General features: G+C 41.2%; 1 protein-coding gene across 1 annotated transcript in view; it reads right to left on the bottom strand.

Moving 5' to 3' along the window:
- Positions 1–556: 556 nt before the first annotated feature.
- LOC130103827 (nuclear valosin-containing protein-like) overlaps positions 557–24246 on the bottom strand; it is a 67832-nt gene continuing 44142 nt past the window's right edge. Inside the window, exons 13-23 of the mRNA XM_056270154.1 lie at positions 23335–23512; positions 22083–22304; positions 20704–20808; positions 17017–17079; positions 16283–16402; positions 15771–15870; positions 15579–15685; positions 15410–15486; positions 6907–6995; positions 2565–2644; positions 557–787 (exon numbers count right to left, since the gene is read on the bottom strand). Of these exons, the coding sequence (XP_056126129.1) occupies positions 743–787; positions 2565–2644; positions 6907–6995; positions 15410–15486; positions 15579–15685; positions 15771–15870; positions 16283–16402; positions 17017–17079; positions 20704–20808; positions 22083–22304; positions 23335–23512 (1186 nt within the window). The 3' untranslated portion in view covers positions 557–742. The remainder of the gene's footprint in view (positions 788–2564; positions 2645–6906; positions 6996–15409; positions 15487–15578; positions 15686–15770; positions 15871–16282; positions 16403–17016; positions 17080–20703; positions 20809–22082; positions 22305–23334; positions 23513–24246) is intronic.

The following is a 24246-nucleotide window of genomic DNA, read 5'->3' as shown; positions in this document are numbered from 1 at the left end:
AGATTTATATTTAGACATAAAATCTCAATTATAACATTCAAGAATTGTTTTTTTGGGAGCAAAGTTCAGCACTGTTTTGTACTGAAGCATGAAGTAGCAAGAGTTTTCATAAAAACTTAACGTTAATGACTTCAACCTCTTAGACACCAACATTAAATGTTGATGTTGACATAAAATGAAAATAAAGCCCCAATAGGTTGTGCTTAATAATGTCTGTTTGTTTCAAAAGCAATTTCAAGAACAAGCTTTTAGATTAAAAGTTTTTTTTTTTAAAGATGAGAAATACAAGTTTATTTGAGTGTCAAACCATTTATACACACACAAGATCTTTCTCTGCCTCATCAAGTGTGTCGAACTAGAGACTAATGTACTTTCTGTTGAGTGTGTGTAAGATTCATGTCCAAAATTAACAGCCAAAAAACTATAAAGCTAAAGTTCAATCTATTGTGGAAAATCAACAACAACAAAAATATTAAAATGAACAATTTATACAAGTTGTAAAACTTGAAAAAAGAAAAAGAAAAGAAAATCTGTAACAGTATTAATCCAGCAATCATCATCTCATGTAATGTTCCTGTTAAAACACTTTATGAACCTTCCCTTCATATATACAGTTTATTGCATATATAATTTCATTAAATCTTTGATTGTGTAAAGATGTTAGTCTTCCGTGAGCTGAATCTCCAGTCGCTGTGTGAGTTTATCAGCGTCGTCTTCCTGTTGGACTGTTCATCAGCGCTCGTCATCTCGTGAGAGTGTCCTTCAGCTTCTCATACATTAACTGCTCCTGCGAGGAGGAAACAATAACCACGATTACAGCAGCCAACATGAGTGCAAGAGCTGCGTTTATGGAGATTCATATTCACGATTACAGCAGCCAACATGAGTGCAAGAGCTGCGTTTATGGATATGCATTCTGTTCATTCTGAACCAAAGGCTCACTTAATATAAAGAAGTGAAGACTACACGCCTGGGCACAAATATATTCATACGCGCATACCTATAGACTAAACACGTAAGGAGGACGCCGTCGGCGTTTTCAGATTCATGTTTTTGAACTTTACACGGTTTTAAACAAAATGTCACCGCTTGCACATTGGAACCCGTTTCAAGGTTTACGTTCTCAAGCTGCAAACACTGTTGTGTGAATGAACTGAGTTTTCTGTTGTAGCGGTGTGTGTCGTGTTAGCGGTCCCTGAGTTAATCACTAATGATCTCTGCAACGGAAGTGAATCAATCAAAACTAACTTTATCTGGACAATAACTTTATTCTAGAGCTGCTGTAAAGCCTAAACAATCTCTGTTACTGTAATCTCCTGTTATCACTGTAAAGCTGCTGTGAAACTCTATATAATAAAGAAATTTCTCTATAATACTGCACCAAACAATTCATACTGGAGAAAAACCTTACAAGTGCTCATATTGTGACAAGAGTTTCACTCAGTCTGGATCTCTGAAATCACACGAGCGAGTTCATACTGGAGAGAAGCCGTACGACTGTACTGAGTGTGAGAAGAGTCTCAAAGATTCAACAGGTTTGAGACAACATCTGCGCATTCATTCTAGAGAAAAACCATTTAACTGTGATCAGTGTGGTAAAGAGTTTATTTTGTCAAGTAGAACTTTCAAGTGTGATTTTAGATGTGATGACAAAATAAACTCTTTACCACACTGATCACAGTTAAATGGTGATAGTTAAACTCTATAATAAAGAAATTTCAAAGAAATAAAGTGAGAAGCGATGTTTCCATCCACCTATTTTTAAAACGCCAAGATGCACATAAATCCGATGCGCAACAATAAACTCGTGACTTTCCCTCAGCGTCAGCTGTGATTGGATAACTGGAGTAACCAGTGGACCAATGGCGTCGCAGCGTCTCTAATGTTGGTTTGGTGTTTCTGAAACGCCGGAGTCGAAGTGTGTGATCAGAATTATTGGGTGTAATAATTTCTGCAATTTCCCCTTGGGGATTAATAAAGTTTTTCTATTCTATTCTATTCTAATTCCCTCCAGAAGCGTCTCACACACACACGAGTGTGTTCCCGAACACCAGCATCCGAACGCAAGAGAATACGACAGCGTTTACTGTGTTTCGTCTGACGCTCGACACACACTCGTTTATGATGGCGCTCGACACACACGGGAAATGTGTGATGTTATGATGGAGGGAAAACAGCCGACTGCAGAAACGTACAGTTTTATTACTGATATTGTGCGCCAATTTCATAGGAAGTGATGATTTTGTTCTCTTGAACACATGGGATGGAAACGCTGCTTTATTCGCAAATGTTTTAAGCGATATTCCAATTTTGGCCACAAGTTAAATTTGCACATTTATATGTAAACCGCTAGCGAAGCGCTAAACACACACTAACTACACCAACGTTTTGTTGGATTTTGTAGCTAATGCAATTTTTATACAATTGAATCAAAGCCCAGTCTGGCCAATCACAGTCTGAGAGCTCATTTCACTCGTCACTTTGACTAAATGTGCAGTCGTGAGTGAGAGTGTGTAGAGTGTTATTGGTGTAAACATGAGTCTGGTCTGGTTCTCGTCGCTCACCTTCTTGGACACGGACGGCCGCACCTTCTTGAAGGCGTCTTCGAAGTGAACTCGGCTCACTCTGATGTCCTTCACTGGCTCTGTGACACAACACACACAGGCTCAAACTCAGCGCTTCTGCTTCCGGTGTGTGTGTGTGTTACCTGTGTGTGTTTGAGCTGGTCCTGTGTTCAGGTGTGTGAGTGTGTTACCCGTGTGTGTGAGCTGGTCCTGTGTTCGTGTGTGTGTGTGTTACCTGTGTGTGTTTGAGCTGGTCCTGTGTTCAGGTGTGTGTGTGTGGGTTGGGGCAGAGCTGACTGCTACCAACCACGTCCATAGGTGGCGGATAATGGACAATCCTTCAGATATGAAGGTAAGCTACGAAATAAGGTGGGGGCTCCGTGCGGTGGTCCCCAGTCGAATAAGTAGCCGTGGACCAACAGCGGAAGTCTATCAGGTATGGAGGGACTAGATGAGTGGCATCACTAGATCCGCTGCAAAAACTACATTTAAGCCAATGATACTCCTCGACATGGCGAGTGCAGTCAGCCATCAACTAAGACTGCTGCCTCCATTGCTCTGTGGGTTGTCTTCTGTGAGCATTTTGTCTCCTCAAGACAAGGCGGGGTTGGGGACACGCGAGAGGGAGGCTCAACAGACAGAGGCGGACAGAATAGCGGCTTCGCATAATGGAGAATGACTGGTGGCTTAGGAAAGCCCATGAAATCCAAGGCTATGCGGACACCAACAACTCTCAAGCTTTCTACGATGCAATAAAATCACTATATGGACCCCAAAAACACAGAATCACCCCCATCAGGTCTGCAGACGGCACAATACTGCACAAGGACAAACAAGTAATTGGATGAGTGTTGGGCTGAACATTTTAACACCCTCCTCAATCAAAATAATCCGACTGACCCCACTGTCCTGCAGCGCCTCCCAATGCTCCCACCTGTGCATGAGCTTGATGAGCCGCCCAGGTTCTCAGAAGTCCTCACAGCAGTACGAAGCCTCAAGGACAATAAGTCTGCTGGTCCTGATGGAAGCCCTGCAGAGGCTCTACAGAAAGGCGGGTACCTGCTCACCAAAAACCTCCACCAACTCAGATAATATGGGCACAAAAAACTGTTCCACAAGGCTGGAAAGACTCACACATTGTTACCATCCACAAGATGGTCCAAATGGTCCATCTTACCAAGAACATCACAGAAAGGATCCTTCCTGAGTCACAGTGCGGCTTCAGGAAGGATCGGTCCACCTCCAACATGATAACCTTTGTCCTGCGCTAATTGCAGGAGAAGGCCAGAGAACAGAACAAAGACCTGTTCATTGCCTTCATTGACCTGGCAAAGGCTTTTGACACCATTGACCGTCAAGTCCTTTGGGTCATTCTGGAGAAGTTTGGGGTGCCACCAAGATTTCTGTACATCCTACAGGCTCGTGTGATTGTGGGCACATCTCAATCCCCCTCCTTTCCTGTGCAGGTCGGAGTGAAACAGGGGTGTGTACTGGCTCCTGTGATCTTCAACCTCTTCCTGGCAGCAGTCACCCTCCTCTCCCGCAACTCCCTCAGCCCCGACGAGGGTGTCTGCCTACAGTTTCGTCTGGACGGGAACTACACCAACGTGTAGTTGGTGTAGGAACCTTTAACCTCCGCCGCCTGCAAGCCATCACCAAGACCACCACCATCACAATTCATGAACTGCAATACGCTGATGACTGTGCCCTCCTCGCCCACAGCCCTACCGCAATGCATCACACATTGGATGTTGTATGCGCAGTCTATCAAGCTTGTGGCCTACAAGTCAACATCCAAAAGACAGAGATCATTACACAGACCACGGTCCCCACCCCCACACCCCCTGAATTCTACATCCATGGCACACCAGTAAAGCTTGTTCAGCACTTCTGCTACCTTGGAAGCATCCTTACACCAACCTGCCTCAGACAACGAGATCCAGGCACGCATAAATCTCACCTCCTCTGCCTTTGGTAGGCTTCGTTCTTGAGTCTTTGTTAATAAAGATCTCCGTACCTTCACCAAAGCGGCTGTCAACCAGGCAGTGTGCGTTTCCACTCTGCTGTTTGGTGCAGAAGCATGGACTCCCTACCGCAGGCATATTTGGTGTCTCGAGGGCTTTCACATCAGATGCCTCCAGCGCATACTAGGAGTCACATGGAAAGACAAAACCCCCAACACGGACATCCTACAGCGCACCAACTCCAGCAGCATGGAGGCAATCCTTGTTAGGCGGCAACTGCGATGGGTTGGACATGTTTTCCGCATGCCCTCCCACCACCTACCCCGGCAGGTCCTCTATGGGCAGATACACGCAGCCAACAGGAGACCTGGGGGTCAGAAGTGTCGCTACAAGGACCACCTCAAGGGGACCCTGAAAAGCTGTGGCATCAACCCTGGAGTCCTGGAACAACAGCTGCCAACCGTCAGGCATGGAGTTCTGCATGCGATCTGGGGGCCCAACAGATCGAATCACAGCACGCCCAACACAGAACTGTGCTACATCAGCGCAGACACCAACGCGCACTACCACAACTACATCCATCCCCATCCCCAGCATTCACATGCCCCGCAGCAGGACATGTGGCTCCCGGACTGGGCTTCACAGCCACCTTCAATTCAGCAGCGGCTGCCTCAACATTACACCAACGCATCCTAGAAGTGATGTCATCTTCGAAACCAATGGACTGCATAAGAAGAAGAAGTGTGTGTGTGTTACCTGTGTGTGTTTGAGCTGGTCCTGTGTTCAGTTGTGTGTGTGTGTGTGTGTTACCTGTGTGTGTTTGAGCTGGTCCTGTGTTCAGGTGTGTGTGTTACCTGTGTGCGTTTGAGCTGGTCCAGTGTTCAGGTGTGTGTGTGTTACCTGTGTGTGTTTGAGCTGGTCTAGTGATCAGGTGTGTGTGTGTGTGTGTTTGAGCTGGTCCAGTGATCAGGTGTGTGTGTGTTATCTGTGTGTGTTTGAACTGGTCCAGTGTTCAGGTGTGTGTGTGTGTGTTTGAGCTGGTCCAGTGTTCAGGTGTGTGTGTATTACCTGTGTGTGTTTGAGCTGGTCCAGTGTTCAGGTGTGTGTGTGTGTGTGTTACCTGTGTGTGTTTGAGCTGGTCCAGTGTTCAGGTGTGTGTGTGTTACCTGTGTGTGTTTGAGCTGGTCCAGTGTTCAGGTGTGTGTGTATTACCTGTGTGTGTTTGAGCTGGTCCAGTGTTCAGGTGTGTGTGTGTGTTACCTGTGTGTGTTTGAGCTGGTCCAGTGTTCAGGTGTGTGTGTTACCTGTGTGTGTTTGAGCTGGTCCAGTGTTCAGGTGTGTGTGTGTATTACCTGTGTGTGTTTGAGCTGGTCCTGTGTTCAGGTGTGTGTGTGTGTTACCTGCGTGTGTTTGAGCTGGTCCAGTATTCAGGTGTGTGTGTATTACCTGTGTGTGTTTGAGCTGGTCCAGTGTTCAGGTGTGTGTGTGTTACCTGTGTGTGTTTGAGCTGGTCCAGTGTTCAGGTGTGTGTGTGTGTTACCTGTGTGTGTTTGAGCTGGTCCAGTGTTCAGGTGTGTGTGTGTGTGTTACCTGTGTGTGTTTGAGCTGGTCCAGTGTTCAGGTGTGTGTGTGTTACCTGTGTGTGTTTGAGCTGGTCCAGTGTTCAGGTGTGTGTGTGTGTTACCTGTGTGTGTTTGAGCTGGTCCAGTGTTCAGGTGTGTGTGTGTGTGTTACCTGTGTGTGTTTGAGCTGGTCCTGTGTTCAGGTGTGTGTGTTTGAGCTGGTCCAGTGTTCAGGTGTGTGTGTGTGTGTTACCTGTGTGTGTTTGAGCTGGTCCAGTGTTCAGGTGTGTGTGTGTTACCTGTGTGTGTTTGAGCTGGTCCAGTGTTCAGGTGTGTGTGTGTGTTACCTGTGTGTGTTTGAGCTGGTCCAGTGTTCAGGTGTGTGTGTGTGTGTTACCTGTGTGTGTTTGAGCTGGTCCTGTGTTCAGGTGTGTGTGTTTGAGCTGGTCCTGTGTTCAGGTGTGTGTGTTACCTGTGTATGTTTGAGCGGGTCCTGTGTTCAAGTGTGTGTGTTACCTGTGTGTGTTTGAGCTGGTCCAGTGTTCAGGTGTGTGTATTACCTGTGTGTGTTTGAGCTGGTCCTGTGTTCAGGTGTGTGTGTTAGAGCTGGTCCAGTGTTCAGGTGTGTGTGTTTGAGCTGGTCCTGTGTTCAGGTGTGTGTGTTACCTGTGTGTGTTTGAGCTGGTCCAGTGTTCAGGTGTGTGTATTACCTGTGTGTGTTTGAGCTGGTCCTGTGTTCAGGTGTGTGTGTTAGAGCTGGTCCAGTGTTCAGGTGTGTGTGTTTGAGCTGGTCCAGTGTTCAGGTGTGTGTGTTACCTGTGTGTGTTTGAGCTGGTCCAGTGTTCAGGTGAACTCTCAGAGCGTTAACACTCGCCTCTCGCACCAGCGCCGACAGATCTGCACCTCTAGAACACACACACACACACACACCAGCAGACGTCACGCTACGGAGAGCAGAGATGCACAATGCACTGGCCATATCCGTATCGGCGGATAGCTCTTCATTTTTCATGATTTCGGTTCGATACGAAAATGTATTTTTCCCTAAATTCAGTTTCCCCTCATTCACATTTTTCTGGATTTTTTTTTTTTTTATCTGGACTCTGATTTAATGCTTAAATGTTAGTTATCAAAAAAGCATGTCTAATTAATCATGAAACTTAAACACTTAATAAATTGTTCTTAAAATTATGACAAATATATATATATTTTTAGGGCCTTTTTTATTTTCTTTCATCAAATTCCATTTTATTTTTCCCAAATTCCGTGTTTTCCGTTTATATTTTTCTGGATTCCATTTTAATGGTTAAATTAAACTCTAAGCAGATTAATTCATTAACTTTTTTTTTTTTAAACAGAGCCACATGAAATGTTTTCTTTATTTTCTTTAATATCAAAAACAGTGGTGATCAAATTAAGGCATAAAACATGAACAATTTATTAAATCTTTTAAAATGTAAATCAAATAAATTAGTTTAACATTTCCTTTTATTTTTTGGTAAACAGTGTTGCACAACACAGCTTTACAAAGGAAAACAAAACCTTTTGCTTTTTTTCAAAAGGAAAACAAAAAACTGTTTCCTTAAAGTTTGAATAATTGTATTATTATTATTATTAAAGTACTATATTAAAGCCAATAAAGTATGGACTAATTACAATTATGTGTTCAAGTAAAAGCAGTTGTGTCCACTGTATTTGTTTGCCTTTTGTTTCTGTAATCAGGCAATCAATTTATATCAATTTATATTTAGATTTATCGGCCAATATATCAATTATCGGCTACCAAATAGAAAGGATTATCGGTTATCGGCTACCAAATATAAAGTGTGACGTGCCTCTAGGCCCGTCCTACTGAGGTCATTAATGTGAAACACCTGCAGAGGGTTATAAAAGGTAATGGTTCTCTGACTTGGGGTGGCTTCGGTTACCCTCTGGTTTTTTGTTAGTTTGGGTTGTTGTTTTATTTGTTTGCTTTATGTATTAGTTTTAGTTTGGGAAGTTATGTTTACAGGCCTGTGTTATTGGAACGTGTTTATTGTGTTTGTGTTAATTACGTAGCTTATTCTTTATTGTGAATAAAATCTCTTTGACTGGCTTTTGTTCTCGTTGCCTCCCTCATTTGTCGCGGCTTAGAGCCGGCCGTGACAGATATGGGGGCTCGTCCAGCCGTTCGTGGAGATTGAGAACACCTGTTTGTCATTATCTCCGACTCCGTGAGCGAGTGTTCAGCGTGAGCGAGTGTTCAGCATGCGCTGTTTAGTTTGTTTGGGAGGCTTCGAGTAACAATTGATCAGGATGTAAAGTATATGATTTTGTTTGTAGTTTGAATTTGGGAAACACTGTGTAAATGACTATAATTGCCGCTACGTGCTGATTGGAATGGGCTATCAGGAAACGAATGCGGTAAGTTTATGAATTGAATAGTCTAGGCTACTGATTGAATGAAAATATACAATATTCAGTGTTCGTTCGTAATCTTAGTTTTTTTTTTCGTTTGTTAATTTGTTAGGGGTAGCAGAAGTGTAAAATGACTTCCACTATTGATGAATTTATTCGTAATCCGTCAGAAGACCTTTTAAATGAGTTTTCGAAGGATCAATTGTTAGCGCTTGCGAATCATTATAATGTTGAGCTTTCTGTTGCTGACAAACGGTTAAAGGAAAGTTTAAAATCGATCTTGATATCTGCTTTGGTAGAACAGAATGTACTTGAAGATGAAAAGACAGTGTCTACTGTTCAGGCTAGCAGAATGTCTTTGACTTATGAGCAACAGAAGGATTTACTTTTGATAGAAATGAAGTCTAAGGAAAAGATCGAGCAGCAAAAAATTGAAGCAAGACATGATATTGAAACGAAGAGATTGGAGCTTGAGCGTTATAAGTTGGATTTGATAAATGCTGGAAAAGGTTGTAGAGAAGTCAGAAGATTGTCTGTTGAGGGTAGTGAGCATGATTTGTTTGATTTTGATGTGGTCACAAACTTGAAACTTGTGCCTAAATTTGATGAAAGGGAAATTGATACCTTTTTTTCACTGTTTGAGCGAGTAGCTGGTACTAGAGGTTGGTCCGATTCAGAGCGTGTTTTGTTATTGCAATGCGTTTTCACGGGAAGGGCTCAGGAGATTTCTTCTTCGTTAAGCATTCAGGACTCGGAAAAATATGAATATGTTAAGTCAGCTGTTTTAAAAGCTTATGAATTGGTACCAGAGGCATATAGACAGCGATTTAGAGGTTGGCAAAAATCTGAAAGACAAACGCATGTGGAATTTGTGAGAGAAATTCAAACTCATTTTAATCGCTGGTGTTCTGCTTCTGATGTCAAGACTTTAAGTGATCTGAAAGAGCTAGTATTGTTAGAACAGTTTAAAAATTCAGTGCCACCTCGTGTTGCTACGTATGTAACTGAGACTAAAGCTCATACGGCGTATGATGCTGCGGTCCTTGCTGATGAATATGCTCTAATTCACAAAAATCAGTTTGGACAAAGGGCATTCAGAGAAATTAGACGAGAACCTGACTGGTCTGTACATGATAAGAGTAAGGAAAATCCTGATATCTTTAGAGGTAGATCATTGCGTTCACCTGGGGAATGTGAATTAGTTGATACATGCAATTACTGCCAGGCTAAGGGGCATTGGAAAAATGAATGTCCGATGCTAAAAGCAAAAGCTCAATATTTGTCAGGGAATAGAAGGCCCCAAAATGCTGTTTTGGGAGCAAAATCAGTAGGATTGGTAACATCTATTCAATCATCGTTCGAACCAGCTATTGAAAATGATTGTGAAACCTTGAATTCTGGTTTTTCACCTTTTATTACAGAAGGTTATGTCTCACTAGTAGGCTCTAAAGAGAATAAACTAGTAAAGATACTCAGAGACACAGGGGCAACGGAATCGTTTATTTCTGAAAATGTCCTGTCTTTTTCCAGTGAATCGTATACTGGAAATAATGTTTTGATTAGAGGAATAGGGTTAAATGTAGTATCCGTTCCTCTACATAAAGTGATGATGGTTTCAGATTTGGTGCAGGGAGAGGTAACACTTGGGGTACGTCCCTGTTTACCAGTTGTGGGTGTAGACATTATTCTTGGAAACAATTTAGCTGGAAGTAGAGTGTGGTCCGTTGGTCCGCCAGCTTTGATAGTGTCTCCCTCTTTATTGGTTTCAGAGGTGTCAGATGAAAATGCCCAGAGTTTTCCAGAAGTATTTGTTTCTTCTGTTGTAACCCGTGCTGGGAGTAAATCTTTATCTGTGACTCAGTCAGATGTTGAGAGAGATGGTAAGACGCTGACAAAAATACCAACAGTTTTGACTATCTCACGTAGTGAATTGGTGAAAGAACAACAGGCAGATGCCTCGCTTGTTGTCTTGTTTGACAGACTTCTGTCTCCAGATGTACTGCAAGATACACCTTCAGGGTATTATCTGGATGGAGAAATATTAGTCAGGAAGTGGGTACCCCATGGTAAAGATTTTGTAGGAGACCCAATTGTTCAGATTGTTGTTCCAAAAAATCTCCGTGATCTTGTTTTGAAAACAGCTCATGATACTTCAGGACATCTGGGAGTAAAAAAAACGTATCAATTAATTTTGAGAAGTTTTTTTTGGCCCAAGCTTAAACGAGACGTGTCTGCATACGTTAAAACATGCCATACTTGTCAGTTGACTGGAAAACCAAATCAGACTCTGAGACCAGCTCCACTCTTTCCTGTTCCAGTGGTAAATCAACCATTTGAATATTTAATTGTGGATTGTGTGGGCCCATTACCTAAGTCTAAAGCAGGTAGTAAATATTTGCTCACGATAATGTGTCAAACAACTAGGTTTCCAGCGGCCTATTCGTTACGCTCCATTACTACAAAGACCGTGTTAAAAGCCTTAACGCAATTCATTGCTCTGTTTGGAATTCCTAAAGTCATACAAACAGACCAAGGATCGAATTTTACTTCGAAGATATTTGCTCAAATATTAAAACAGTTGCGTGTTAAACATCAGAAGGCTAGCGCTTACCATGCTCAAAGTCAGGGGGCGCTAGAACGCTTCCATCAGACACTGAAGTCTCTTTTAAGATCTTATTGCACGCACATGAAGGGTGATTGGGAGGACGGGTTGCCCTGGCTTCTTATGTCCGCTAGGGAAGCTTCACAGGAAAGCACAGGGTTTAGTCCAAATGAGCTTGTATTTGGACATTCGGTGCGTAGTCCAATGTCACTTTTGTCTGAGGATTTGAAGGATGTTAATCCACCGAGAAATTTGTTGAACTATGTAAGTGATTTTCGTAGGAGATTGTATGAATCTTGTGCACAGGCAAAAGCGAATCTGGGGCATTCACAAGATAGAATGAAGCGGTTATTTGATCGTCGTGCAGAGGTTCGAGTTTTTCAGTCTGGGGATCAGGTGCTTGCTTTGGTGCCAGTTGTGGGTTCTCCTTTTCAGGCAAAATTTGTAGGCCCTTATACTGTGTTACGTCAGGTTTCAGAGTTGAACTATTTGATTGAAACTCCTGATAGGAGGAAAAAGGCACGTGTTTGCCATGTGAATTTGTTGAAACCTTATTATGTGCGTGATATTGTTGAAGATGCTACCCAGGAGGCTGCTTATTCTCTTTTGCCTTTTGAAAATCTAGAAGGATCCCAAGTGAAGCCTGTGCTTTTGGTTGACGCAGGGGTGGAAACATCTTTAAGAGGTGTTCCTGCGGGGCCTGTTTCCGATGATGAGGGTCTGGATCCGGGTGAATCAGTCACACAAGGCTGTTTTAAAAACACAGAAGCCCTTGAAAATTTGGGGGTGATGTTGAAACATCTCCCTGATGTTCAATATTCTGATGTGTCAGCTTTAATAAATGAGTATGTGTCTCTGTTTTCAGATACTCCCACACAGACGAAGTTAATTGATCATGATATTGATGTGGGGGACGCTAAACCCGTTCATCAGCACTATTACCGTGTTCCGTTGGAGAAAAAGCGACACCTAGAGGCTGAGGTTGAATACTTGTTGAAAAATGGGTTAGCGGAGCCTTCTTATTCCAGCTGGGCGTCTCCGTGTATTCTGGTTAGAAAAGCCAACGGCTCTCATAGATTTTGTACAGACTACAGGAAGGTAAATGCACTAACTAAGCCTGATTCCTTCCCTTTGCCACGAATCGAAGATTGCATTGACCAAGTTGGGTCTGCTACTTATGTTAGCAAATTTGATTTGCTAAAGGGTTATTGGCAGGTTCCTCTAACAGCTAGAGCCCAAGAGATCTCTGCATTTGTTACTCCGTCAGGTCTATTTTCCTATAAGGTTATGAGTTTTGGCCTGAGAAACGCTCCAGCTACGTTTCAACGATTAATGAATCGAGTTATCTCTGGCTTGGAAGGTTGTGCAGTTTACTTAGACGATGTAGTCGTCTATAGTGACACTTGGTTAGAACATCTAAGTCGGATTAGAGCTTTGTTAGATCGTCTGGTTGCGGCTAACCTCACTGTTAATTTGAGCAAATGTGAATTTGCGAAGGCCACTGTAATCTACCTTGGAAAAGTTGTAGGTCAGGGTCATGTATGTCCTGTTCGAGCTAAAGTGGCAGCAATTGATCAATTTTCTACCCCTACAACTAAAAAGGAATTAATGAGGTTTCTTGGGATGGTTGGGTTTTATAGGGGATTCTGTCAGAATTTTTCTACTGTGGCAGCTCCTCTTACCAACCTGCTTCGAGATAAAATCAAATTTGAGTGGACCTCTGTGTGTCAGAGAGCATTTGAGGATGTTAAGTCTCTTCTCACTGTGTCTCCAATTTTGGTTGCACCTAGACTGGATAAACCTTTTAAATTGCAAGTTGACGCTAGTAATGTGGGAGCTGGAGGTGTTTTACTGCAGACCTCAGAAGATGGGGTAGACTGTGTGGTGGGGTACTTCTCTAAAAAGTTTAATGCTTATCAACTTAACTATTCCGTTATTGAGAAAGAAGCATTAGCTCTAATTTGGTCACTTATCCATTTTGAGGTTTATGTGGGTTCAGGGGGAGGGCCATTGGTGGTTTTTACAGATCACAATCCTCTAACATTCCTTCATTCTTTGCAGAACCCAAACCAGCGACTCATGAGATGGTGTATCTTTCTACAAGGGTATCATCTTGATATAAGACACATCAAGGGTACAGAAAACGTGATTGCGGATGCTCTGTCACGAGTATGATGTGTTGCCACGATGTTTTCTGTTTCTCTGTTTCTCTCTCTCAAGCTTGTCTCTTAGGTGCTGAGGTCGATGAGTATTATGGTGGGAGGAGATGAGTGGATTCTGGAAGATGTTGTGACATCGTTGTTATTCGGGAGTTCTGTAGTCTAGTAACATTGTTTTGTTTATTTTTGTTTTGTGTGTGTACATCCCAGTTTAGTTATGGGGGGGGGGGGGTTGTTTTTTGTTTTGGGTGGTAATCCTGAGTGGGGGTACGCTTCAGTGTTCTTCGGCAGTCCTGGTTATGGGATTGTTGAGGATGCTGAGTTCAGTGTTTAAAGTCGCCCCGAGCTCGGCAAGCCACTGAAGACTAGATAGGCTTTAGGAAGTTTGTGATGTTAGTTAGGAGGTTGGGATGTACCCTGTTGGAAGTGTTTTTGTTTTGTTTGTATGTGGGTTTATTTTTTTTAAGGGGGGGTGTGTGACGTGCCTCTAGGCCCGTCCTACTGAGGTCATTAATGTGAAACACCTGCAGAGGGTTATAAAAGGTAATGGTTCTCTGACTTGGGGTGGCTTCGGTTACCCTCTGGTTTTTTGTTAGTTTGGGTTGTTGTTTTATTTGTTTGCTTTATGTATTAGTTTTAGTTTGGGAAGTTATGTTTACAGGCCTGTGTTATTGGAACGTGTTTATTGTGTTTGTGTTAATTACGTAGCTTATTCTTTATTGTGAATAAAATCTCTTTGACTGGCTTTTGTTCTCGTTGCCTCCCTCATTTGTCGCGGCTTAGAGCCGGCCGTGACAAAAGGATTATCGGTTATCGACTACCAAATATAAAGGATTAATGGTTATCGGCTACCAAATATAAAGGATTAATGGTTATCGGCTACCAAATATAAAGGATTAATGGTTATCGGCTACCAAATATAAAGGATTAATGGTTATCGGCTACCAAATATAAAGGATTAATGGTTATCGACTACCAAATATAAAGGATTAATGGTTATCGGCTACCAAATATAAAGGATTATCGGTTATCGGCTACCAAATATAAAGAATTATCGGTTATCGGCTACCAAATATAAAGGATTGTCAGTTATCGGCTACTAAATTTAAAGGATTATCGGTTATCGACTACCAAATATAAAGGATTAATGGTTATCGGCTACCAAATATAAAGGATTATCAGTTATCGGCTACCAAATATAAAGGATTATCAGAAAGGATTATCAGTTATCGGCTACCAAATATAAAGGATTATCGGTTATCGGCTACCAAATATAAAGGATTAATGGTTATCGGCTACCAAATATAAAGGATTAATGGTTATCGGCTACCAAATATAAAGGATTATCAGAAAGGATTATCAGTTATCGGCTACCAAATATAAAGGATTAATGGTTATCGGCTACCAAATATAAAGGATTAATGGTTATCGGCTACCAAATATAAAGGATTATCGGTTATCGGCTACCAAATATAAAGGATTATCAGTTATCGGCTACCAAATATAAAGGATTATCAGAAAGGATTATCAGTTATCGGCTACCAAATGTAAAGGATTATCGGTTATCGGCTCCCTAATCGGCCACCAAATATAAAGGATTATCGGTTATCGGCTCCCAAATATAAAGGATTATCGGTTATCGGCTCCCAAATATAAAGGATTATCGGTTATCGGCTACCAAATATAAAGGATTATTGGTTATCGGCTACCAAATATAAAGGATTAATGGTTATCGGCTACCAAATATAAAAGGACAATCGGTTATCGGCTACCAAATATAAAGGATTATCGGTTATCGGCTACCAAATATAAAAGGACAATCGGTTATCGGCTACCAAATATAAAGGACTATCGGTTATCAGCTACCAAATATAAAGGATTATCGGTTATCAATATCGGCCAAAATTTCCATATCGGTGCATCCCTAATGAATAGAGCCAAAATCTACTAAACAAGATAATAATCTGGAGTTTGTTACAATAGACAATTTTGTCTATAAGAGAAACTAGAGCAGAGTATTGGCAGCAGCCTCGCAACACAAGCGCAATGCATTACAGTTAAGATCGTAATTAAAATCGCACAAACACATGAGATGTCCAGCGTGTCAGCGAGGAAACGCATCTCGATATCTCGAATCATTAAGAACAATTTACAAACTTACGTAAAACTCTCACAACGTGCATCATGGGCAATTTCCTCAAGATTGACATCTGGATCTAGATGTGGTTTGGTGCCTCCCTAAAACATGACAGAGTTAATAAATCAGAAGATTACGCAGATCACATGACAACAGTGGCTCATACGCCGCATGTTTGTTAAAGAGTGCTCACTTTAGTGACGGTGAGTAATATGGCGTGTCTGTCCGCGGCGGGCGGCAAACCCACATACAGGGTTTTATCCAGCCGTCCGGGTCTCAGCACCGCCGGGTCAATGATATCTGCACACACACATGAGGTCATGTACGATTATAGAAAGCTGACTAATAACATCTCAAAACTTTCAAAAACAGTCCTCTATATGACCTGGTCTGTTGGTGGCGGCCATCATGAAAACCTGCCGGCGGTTCTCCATGCCGTCCATCTCGGTGAGCAACTGGTTCACCACACGAACACTGGCTCCTGACTGACACACACACACACACACGCCATGATAATTGAAATTATCACGAGAGGAAAAAATGATGATTATGTTTTAGTCGCATAACATCAGTTAATGGAAACGCCGTCGTTTCGCAATCGTTTTTCATCGACATTTAGAAAATATTGCAAAATTTGGCACAAATCTGTAATGGAAACTAGGCCACCGACAGAGTCGTGCCATTAGAGAAGAGATAATTACATTGTGTGATGCAGTGATGCACTGAAACTTCAGCACTCACCTCATGCTCTCACACACACACACACACACACACACACACACACCTCATGCTCTGAGCGACGAGGACACAGCGCATCGATCTCATCAAAGAAGATCACACACACACACACACACACTCACCTCATGCTCTCACACACACACACACACTCACACTCACCTCATGCTCTGAGCGACGAGGACACAGCGCATCGATCTCATCAAAGAAGATCACACACGGTGCAGAGTTACGGGCTCTCTGGAAGACCTGACGAACCGCTCGCTCGCTCTCTCCCACGTACTGCAGACACACACACACACACACACACACACACACATACACACACAATGGCTCAACATGTCTGTGTCATGATGTAAACATACAGAAATTAAATCAATAGAACCATTAATATTTTTGCTAACACTTTACTAAAGCCGTTATATTTAATGCATTATAAACGTACATTAATGCATTAATATGCCTGTAATGCATCTTCTAATGCACTGTATGATCTCATAAATAATTGTAACCACAGTTATAATACTCCTTTACAAAGGATAATGCAGTAAAACGCGATAAACAACCAATTTCAGATGCAACAAAGAATCTACGAATATTATAATGCCATTTAACTTTGGTTACAATTATTTATGTAAATATATAATACATTATGGATACCTTTGTATTCATTATAGATAAAGGCTTTAAGTTTTTTGTTTTTTTTCTGCATTGTGACATTTTCATGACAATCAAGCACCTCACTCTGCAAAATTACTTATTTACTTCTGAATTTTAAAATGTACTTCTATGCTAAATATAATCTAATGCTGAAAAGTGATCAGGACATGTTCTCATCTTGAATATTACACACAGATGAACAATATAATGCCATGAGTAATTGTTGAGGATCTCACCATGTTCAGCAGCTCTGGACCCTTGACGGAGATGAAGTTCAAGCCGGACTCGTTAGCGACCGCCTGCAACGAGAGCGAGACACTGATGAGGAGAGATGGAAGTCTGTGAGTCTCTCAGGTTTCATTTAAAGATCTTCATTTCAGACCAACTTCAGTCGCACAGCTTTGGAACGACACGAGGGCGAGTAAATAAGGACCAACCCATTTAATTTATGAAGATTACGATGAACAAAATGCGTAAAAATCATAAACTTTTGTCACAGAGGTTTTTGTTGGAGGAACCAGGATGATGTGAACTTATATATGTCTTAAAGTTGTCACTTCTGAATATGTTCCTTGAGGTTTACTTATAATGTTAATAAAAGTTTTTTGCACAAAATATATATGCAGAAAAACTATTATTTTCAACCTTCATTTTGACCCTCTGTCTGAAATGATCTGTTTTTGAGGCTTGTCAGTAAACCGCAGTTATGATTGGCTAATGTCACTGCATGGTAGGCTTGCCGCGATAGACGGTGTTGACGGTCTTACCGGTTTTAAGCGCCATCACCGGTGACATCACTTTCCCACCGTGACACCGCGATGTCTTGACTTTTTTAAAGTATTCGTTTTTGCTAAAATATTTATTTGAATTAATTAAAAATAATAATTATCAATTATTTAGTTCAGAAGAGAGCATACATTATAATTTAAAACTGAAATGCGCAGTGCCAAGAGCCAGTCACGTCACAGATCAGCAAGCATCAGGAGTCAAATTCCATTTAGCACGTGTGGAGATTTTATATTCGTCTCTTAGACCCCATTTACACCTGGTATTAAAATGAGATCTGTATCCAGATAAGTTATCCGGATAATAAGTGTTCTGATCTTACCGATTCCATTTACACCTGGCCACATAAAGTGTTTTTGCAAAACGGATATAAATCCGACTTCAACTCCCGCGCTATGATTTAATGGATTGCACGCCACCGAAAGCAACAGAGGTGAGCTGCATTTTATTGATCATCAGCTCATTTCAAAATCAAAGACAGCAATAAGAAAAAGTGGCAACAGCCCTGGTAAGATAATTTTGTTTCTTTACTTGAAGATGATTGTGTGTTAAGCGTCTGTGTCTGTGACTTACTTTCACTTTTATTTGCGATGTTTGCACGTTGGCTTGATGAATAGACGCTCATCTGCGGTAATGCGTGTTGCAGTAGCGTCGTCATATCTGACATGAAATAGCCTATAGCCTATAACACTCTCACACGTTTATTTTTTTTTAGCATTTTTGGGAGGAGTAAAATATACATATGTGGTTTCAACAACCAGATTGCGTTTACACCTAGTAAAGATCCGAACACAATGCAGCCAGACTACCTCCAGATGTGGTCAGGCAGATCCGATCACAATCCGATCACAACGTATTTACACCTTGCATTAACATGCGGTTTTTATTATCTGGATAACTTATCTGGATACAGATCGCATTTTAATACCAGGTGTAAATGGGGTCTTATTTATTTGGTTTTATCTTATTTAAACTTTGTGTAATTTATTTAGGCCTATTTTATTTTCTTATTCGTTAATAAACGTTTTATGGTTCTTATTTGTTTGGGCCCAGTTTGCCGATTTTCACTTTTTTCAGCCTATGCATGGGGTTATTTTTATTCGTTCGTTATGCTAATAAAAGTTCTGTCTATAAATAAAAGTTTTATTATCAGTTGTTGTTTTTTTGTCCATTCAAGCAATTGACGCTGAATTGCCAATTGACACTTACCGTAATTCCTCAAATAAAGACCGGTATTCAAATAAACGCCGGGCCTCTGATAGTGGCCGGGGGCGTGGTCAACGCGGACAAATAAAGGCCGGTCTCAAATTAAGGCCGGGGAAAAAATAGTGTGAATAGGTACACTTTAAATGAGTGTACACTCAAAGACGGACGCGCTCAGCGCTTGTCATATATCACAACTATTCAGTGTTTTTAACCACATGTTTATTTTAGGTTTCAGACATTTAAATAGATTTGATTTATAGCAAAACAATAAATTTATAGTTTGTAAAATACACAATGGTGTCTATGGAAGCAGCAATAACAATCCATTCAAATATATTTGGCGACGTGTTTTATTCATATCAGATACACAGTGTAAGTAACTATAAAGTTTACTCTATTCTTCTCCCAGTTCACCGGCCACTTACTTTCATGTATTTCGGGAGAAACTGAAGAATTCACGCGCTGTAACTTAACAAATACAACAGGAATCTCCGAACTGCGGTGCCCATCTCACGTTACAGATCAAGATCATTTATAAAGGGTTTTAAACGACAAAACAAACTCACTTACACGGATTTGAGAGTCAGAATAGAAGATAGTTGATGACATGGTAAGCAAGTTTGTTAATATTTAGAAATAAAAGCGCTACATCTGTCATACAGCGCTATTTTGGCTGTGGTGAACACGTGCCAAGCATGACGCGTCACCATGGAAACTTGGCTGGCGGGCGGGCGGGGATCGCGAATTAGAAATAAAGGCCTGCCTCTAATAAAAGCCTGCTTCAAATAAAAGCCGGCTACCATCTGCAGTTCAGGTAAATAAAGGCCCCGGCCTTTATTTGAGGAATTACGGTATTTCGAAAGTGAAAGTATAACGCGCACGCATTTAAAAGCTATTTAACTCCCCCGCCCCGCCCCCCACGGTGACACCGGGATTACCGGTGTTGTCACACGTCGATTAACCGGTGGGAAAATTTCCTCACCGCCGCAACCCTACTGCATGGGAAACAGCGTCACGCCCACTCGCGAGTGTCATTTACAGGCATTATGACATCATTTACTTATGGTTTGTGATGCACCTCTATGAACTCTTCATTACACTGTGCCTCGACTACTAAACAATCTGCAGTCAGACACTCAGAACAAACATACAGTTCTCCGATGCGATCCGGGACGCCATTAAAACAAACCCTTCACTTGTTTCCGACGCTGGGATCCTTCTGAAGTCTGTACGAAACACACCGTTTAACCTGGACATTCTCTCTTCCATTAGTCCTGTTGTGGACTCGAGCGTGTGGAGTGTGTCAGAAACTAACACATCTGTATACTGTATCAGTGTATCAGCGTCAGTCATTATAATCTGAACACACATCTGTATACTGTATCAGTGTAGACAGTGCCAGTCATTATAATCTGAACACACATCTGTATACTGTATCAGTGTAGACAGCGTCAGTCATTACAATGGCTTCTATATGATTTTGACGTGAAGTGAAATGTCAGGCTTTAGCGACTGAACCCAAGTGGGCGGAGCCTATGGTGTGATGATGTAAAACTATTGGTCGACGTCTTGCTCTGGAGGCGGGCATATGCAAATGTATTTGCCAGTGTGATGTCACACATCCGATAATATCAAAACGAGCTGTTTCTGAGCTTGATTAAACAAATGGTTTGTTTGTAATGAAGACAACGTTTTAAGATATGAAACTTGTAGGATGTTTTAATGGTACAAAGACCTCATATGTCAAAAGATCAAGCAACTTTAATTTGTGTCATGACCCCTTTAACGCAGCGCTCTAGTAGTTAAAAACAACAAACACCACTTAATATGGCAGAGGCCACTTTTATGGCTTGACTTGACTCGGTTAGGAGGCGAGTATGAGACATGAGGTCAAACGAAGGTAATGCAGACTGAAAGAAGAGTTCACAGACTTTGGCTAAGAGGGTCTTCCCGCAGCCGGGCGGTCCGGCGAGCAGCACTCCAGCCGGCGCACTCAGACCCAGAGCTCGGAAATGCTCCGGGTTATTGATGGGAGCCTGGGAACATACAAACACAACACTCAGATCTGGCCTTACTCATCAGCTTCATCTTTCTTAGGTAGCAGAGTCAGGAGAAACCAGTGAGGTTATTCAACAAGACCACATACACATTAAAGGAGTAGTTCACCCAGAAATGAAAATTAGTCCATGATTAACTCACCCTGAAGTCATCCTAGGTGTGTATGACATTCTTCTTTCAGACGAATACAATCAGAGTTATATTAATAAATATCCTGCACTTTTGTTGCACTTTTATGATGAATAGATGCACTTTTATGATGGATAGATGCACTTTAATGATGGACAGATGCACTTTTATGATGGACAGATGCACTTTAATGATGGATAGATGCACTTTAATGATGGATAGATGCACTTTTATGATGGACAGATGCACTTTTATGATGGATAGATGCGCTTTTATGATGGATAGATGCACTTTTATGATGGATAGATGCACTTTTATGATGGATAGATGCGCTTTTATGATGGATAGATGCACTTTTATGAGGGATAGATGCACTTTTATGATGGATAGATGCACTTTTATGATGGACAGATGCACTTTTATGATGGATAGATGCGCTTTTATGATGGATAGATGCACTTTTATGATGGATAGATGCACTTTTATGATGGATAGATGCGCTTTTATGATGGATAGATGCACTTTTATGAGGGATAGATGCACTTTTATGATGGATAGATGCACTTTTATGATGGACAGATGCACTTTTATGATGGATAGATGCGCTTTTATGATGGATAGATGCACTTTTATGATGGATAGATGCACTTTTATGATGGATAGATGCACTTTTATGATGGATAGATGCACTTTTATGATGGATAGATGCACTTTTATGATGGACAGATGCGCTTTTATGATGGATAGATGCGCTTTTATGATGGATAGATGCACTTTTATGATGGACAGATGCACTTTTATGATGGACAGATGCACTTTTATGATGGATAGATGCACTTTTATGATGGACAGATGCACTTTTATGATGGATAGATGCACTTTTATGGACTTCAAAACAGAAATGGCCATTCACTGCCATTATAAAGCTTGGAAGAGCCAGGATATTTTTTAATCTAACTCTGATTGTGTTCGTGTGAAAGAAGAATGTCATACACACCTAGGATGGCTCGAGGGTGAGTAAATCATGGGCTAATTTTCATTTTTGGGTGAACTACTCCTTTAAGGCTGAACTAAGAACATGAACTGATGCAATGCTTGAAGTATTATCAATAATCATCAGTACCATGATGGCCATGTTGAGCTCCTCGCGGATGTCGTGCAGGGCGCCCACGTCTTCCCAGGTCACGTCCGGCACGGTGGCGAAACCCTCGCGCTTCGCGGACGGCTGGACACTGGCTAACGACGACCTGAAGTCCGACATGAGGACACAGAGTCCAGAGAGCTGCTCCTCGCTCAGAGACTCGTTCGTCTTCAGCAAAGACAACAGCTGCTCCAGCTCACATTTCTGCCAGGAACACAAACAGAGGCCGGACATTATATGATCTGTGTTTTACTGCAATGCATTACCATTTCAAACGGCTAAATATTTAAAGAGGCCATATTCTGCTCTTTTTCAAAGTCTTGATGTTGTTTTTGGGCTCTACTAGAACATGTTTTCCTGCTTGAATGTCATGTCTTGTCTTTAGCCTTTCCAAAAAATCTAAATGTGTGAAAAAATGTGAAAATTAACTGATGTTGAACCTACTTTATAACATTTGTCAGATCTGGTCATGAGACTGTACATTTACAATATTACATAGCCAATCAAATATTACTGTTTAAATTATGTTTTGAGGAAAAAGTGCAATTCAAATTTATTGTGAGCAAAACTAGGCAATAAAGAGCCAAAATTTCACATTTAAAGAGCTCCTATTAAGCTTTTTACAAAGTCTTGATGTAGTTTCAGGCTCTACTAGAACAGGTTTTCCTGCTTGAATGTTGATTATTTTCCTCATATCAAAGTTCAGAGCAAAGGGAGATATTTGCTTTTACAGAAATCACTTTTCAAGGACTACAACAAACGGCTGGTAGGAACTACAACGAGCTTCCTCACGGGTTAGTGACATCACAAACCCTGGAATTTACATAAACCCCGCCCCCGAAACACGATTAATAGATTATCATGACAGAATATGCTAATCAATGACTAGAAGATCATTAACTCCACATCAGCTGCATAAACTCATCAACTAACCACTCAGAAATGTCCTGTTGCTCTACATGTCGTCACTTCTTATTGAGTCTCTCCATCTTTCTGACTCCGGTTTGAACATAAAAGGCTAAAAGTTTTTGAAATTTTCAGTGTGTGTGTGTGTGTGTGTGAGGTAAAAGGACACAAGCTCTTGAAGCTCCGCCCCCTGTGCCGGGAGCAGCAGCTCATTTGCATTTAAAGGGACAGACACGACACACACACACACACACTCTGGGGACATCAGAGACTTATTTTACATCTTGTGAAAAGGGCATTATGCCACAGATTTGAACATGTGTGTTACCGGTGGAGTGTCGTCTTCGCTGCTGGACTTCAGCAGGATTCGGTTGACGGTGGTCATGGCCGCCTCGCGACACAGCGCCATCAAATCTGCGCCCACATAACCGGGCGTGAGTCGCGCCAGCTGTCTGTAGTCAAAGTCCTCCGGCAGCGTGATCTTCCGGCAGAGAGTCCTCAGAATCCTGCCATGGAACAAATTAAGGATACATTTTGTTTTTGGACAGCAAAACACTAAAGAAAGATGGATAACACTTTCTGTGAAGCCCATGCTTATAATGAATTATAGCCCCATTAATACTTATAAGTATTACTATTCTATAAATATATTTATAAAGACTCATTAAGACCTATACTGCATTATAACAACAGTTATAGTTAGATTTATCTTATTTTTTATATAATTACTTATAAGCAGCGTATTTGCCTTTTCAATGTGCATGTTAATAATCCATTATACACTGATTTATAAATGATCAAATATAAAATAGATCCAGACACTTCTTTGCTGTACCAATTAGCTAATGTTTGCATTCCAGGTCATGAATATGGTAATTATGACTTGTTAACATCTATATCTCCTCAGCCACATGTGTGGTATTGCTTATTGCAGTTTGAAATTATATTTTAAAAAATATTGTTGCAGTGTTTTACTAGTTTGTAACATTAAGAAAAGATATTTTTTTCCAACTGTTTGTATTAATGATTTCTGTTTTTTAATTATTTTAAAATATATGTTATTTTATTATATTATTGTTCATTAGTTACATTTACAAATAAACATTTAAAATGTATAACGAGCACATCTTCATGATTTCTTCATAATGGCATCCTATGTGTTCACTTCACTTAAAGCCATCAATGCTGCATTTATGGAGGTAATTAACTGTATAATCACTCACAATAAGTATTTATAAGA

Source organism: Rhinichthys klamathensis, unplaced genomic scaffold (assembly GCF_029890125.1).
Source record: "Rhinichthys klamathensis goyatoka isolate OS25496 unplaced genomic scaffold, OSU_Roscu_1.1 h1tg000298l_1, whole genome shotgun sequence".
Taxonomy (NCBI): domain Eukaryota; kingdom Metazoa; phylum Chordata; class Actinopteri; order Cypriniformes; family Leuciscidae; genus Rhinichthys; species Rhinichthys klamathensis.
This window is presented reverse-complemented; position numbering and strand designations above follow the sequence as displayed.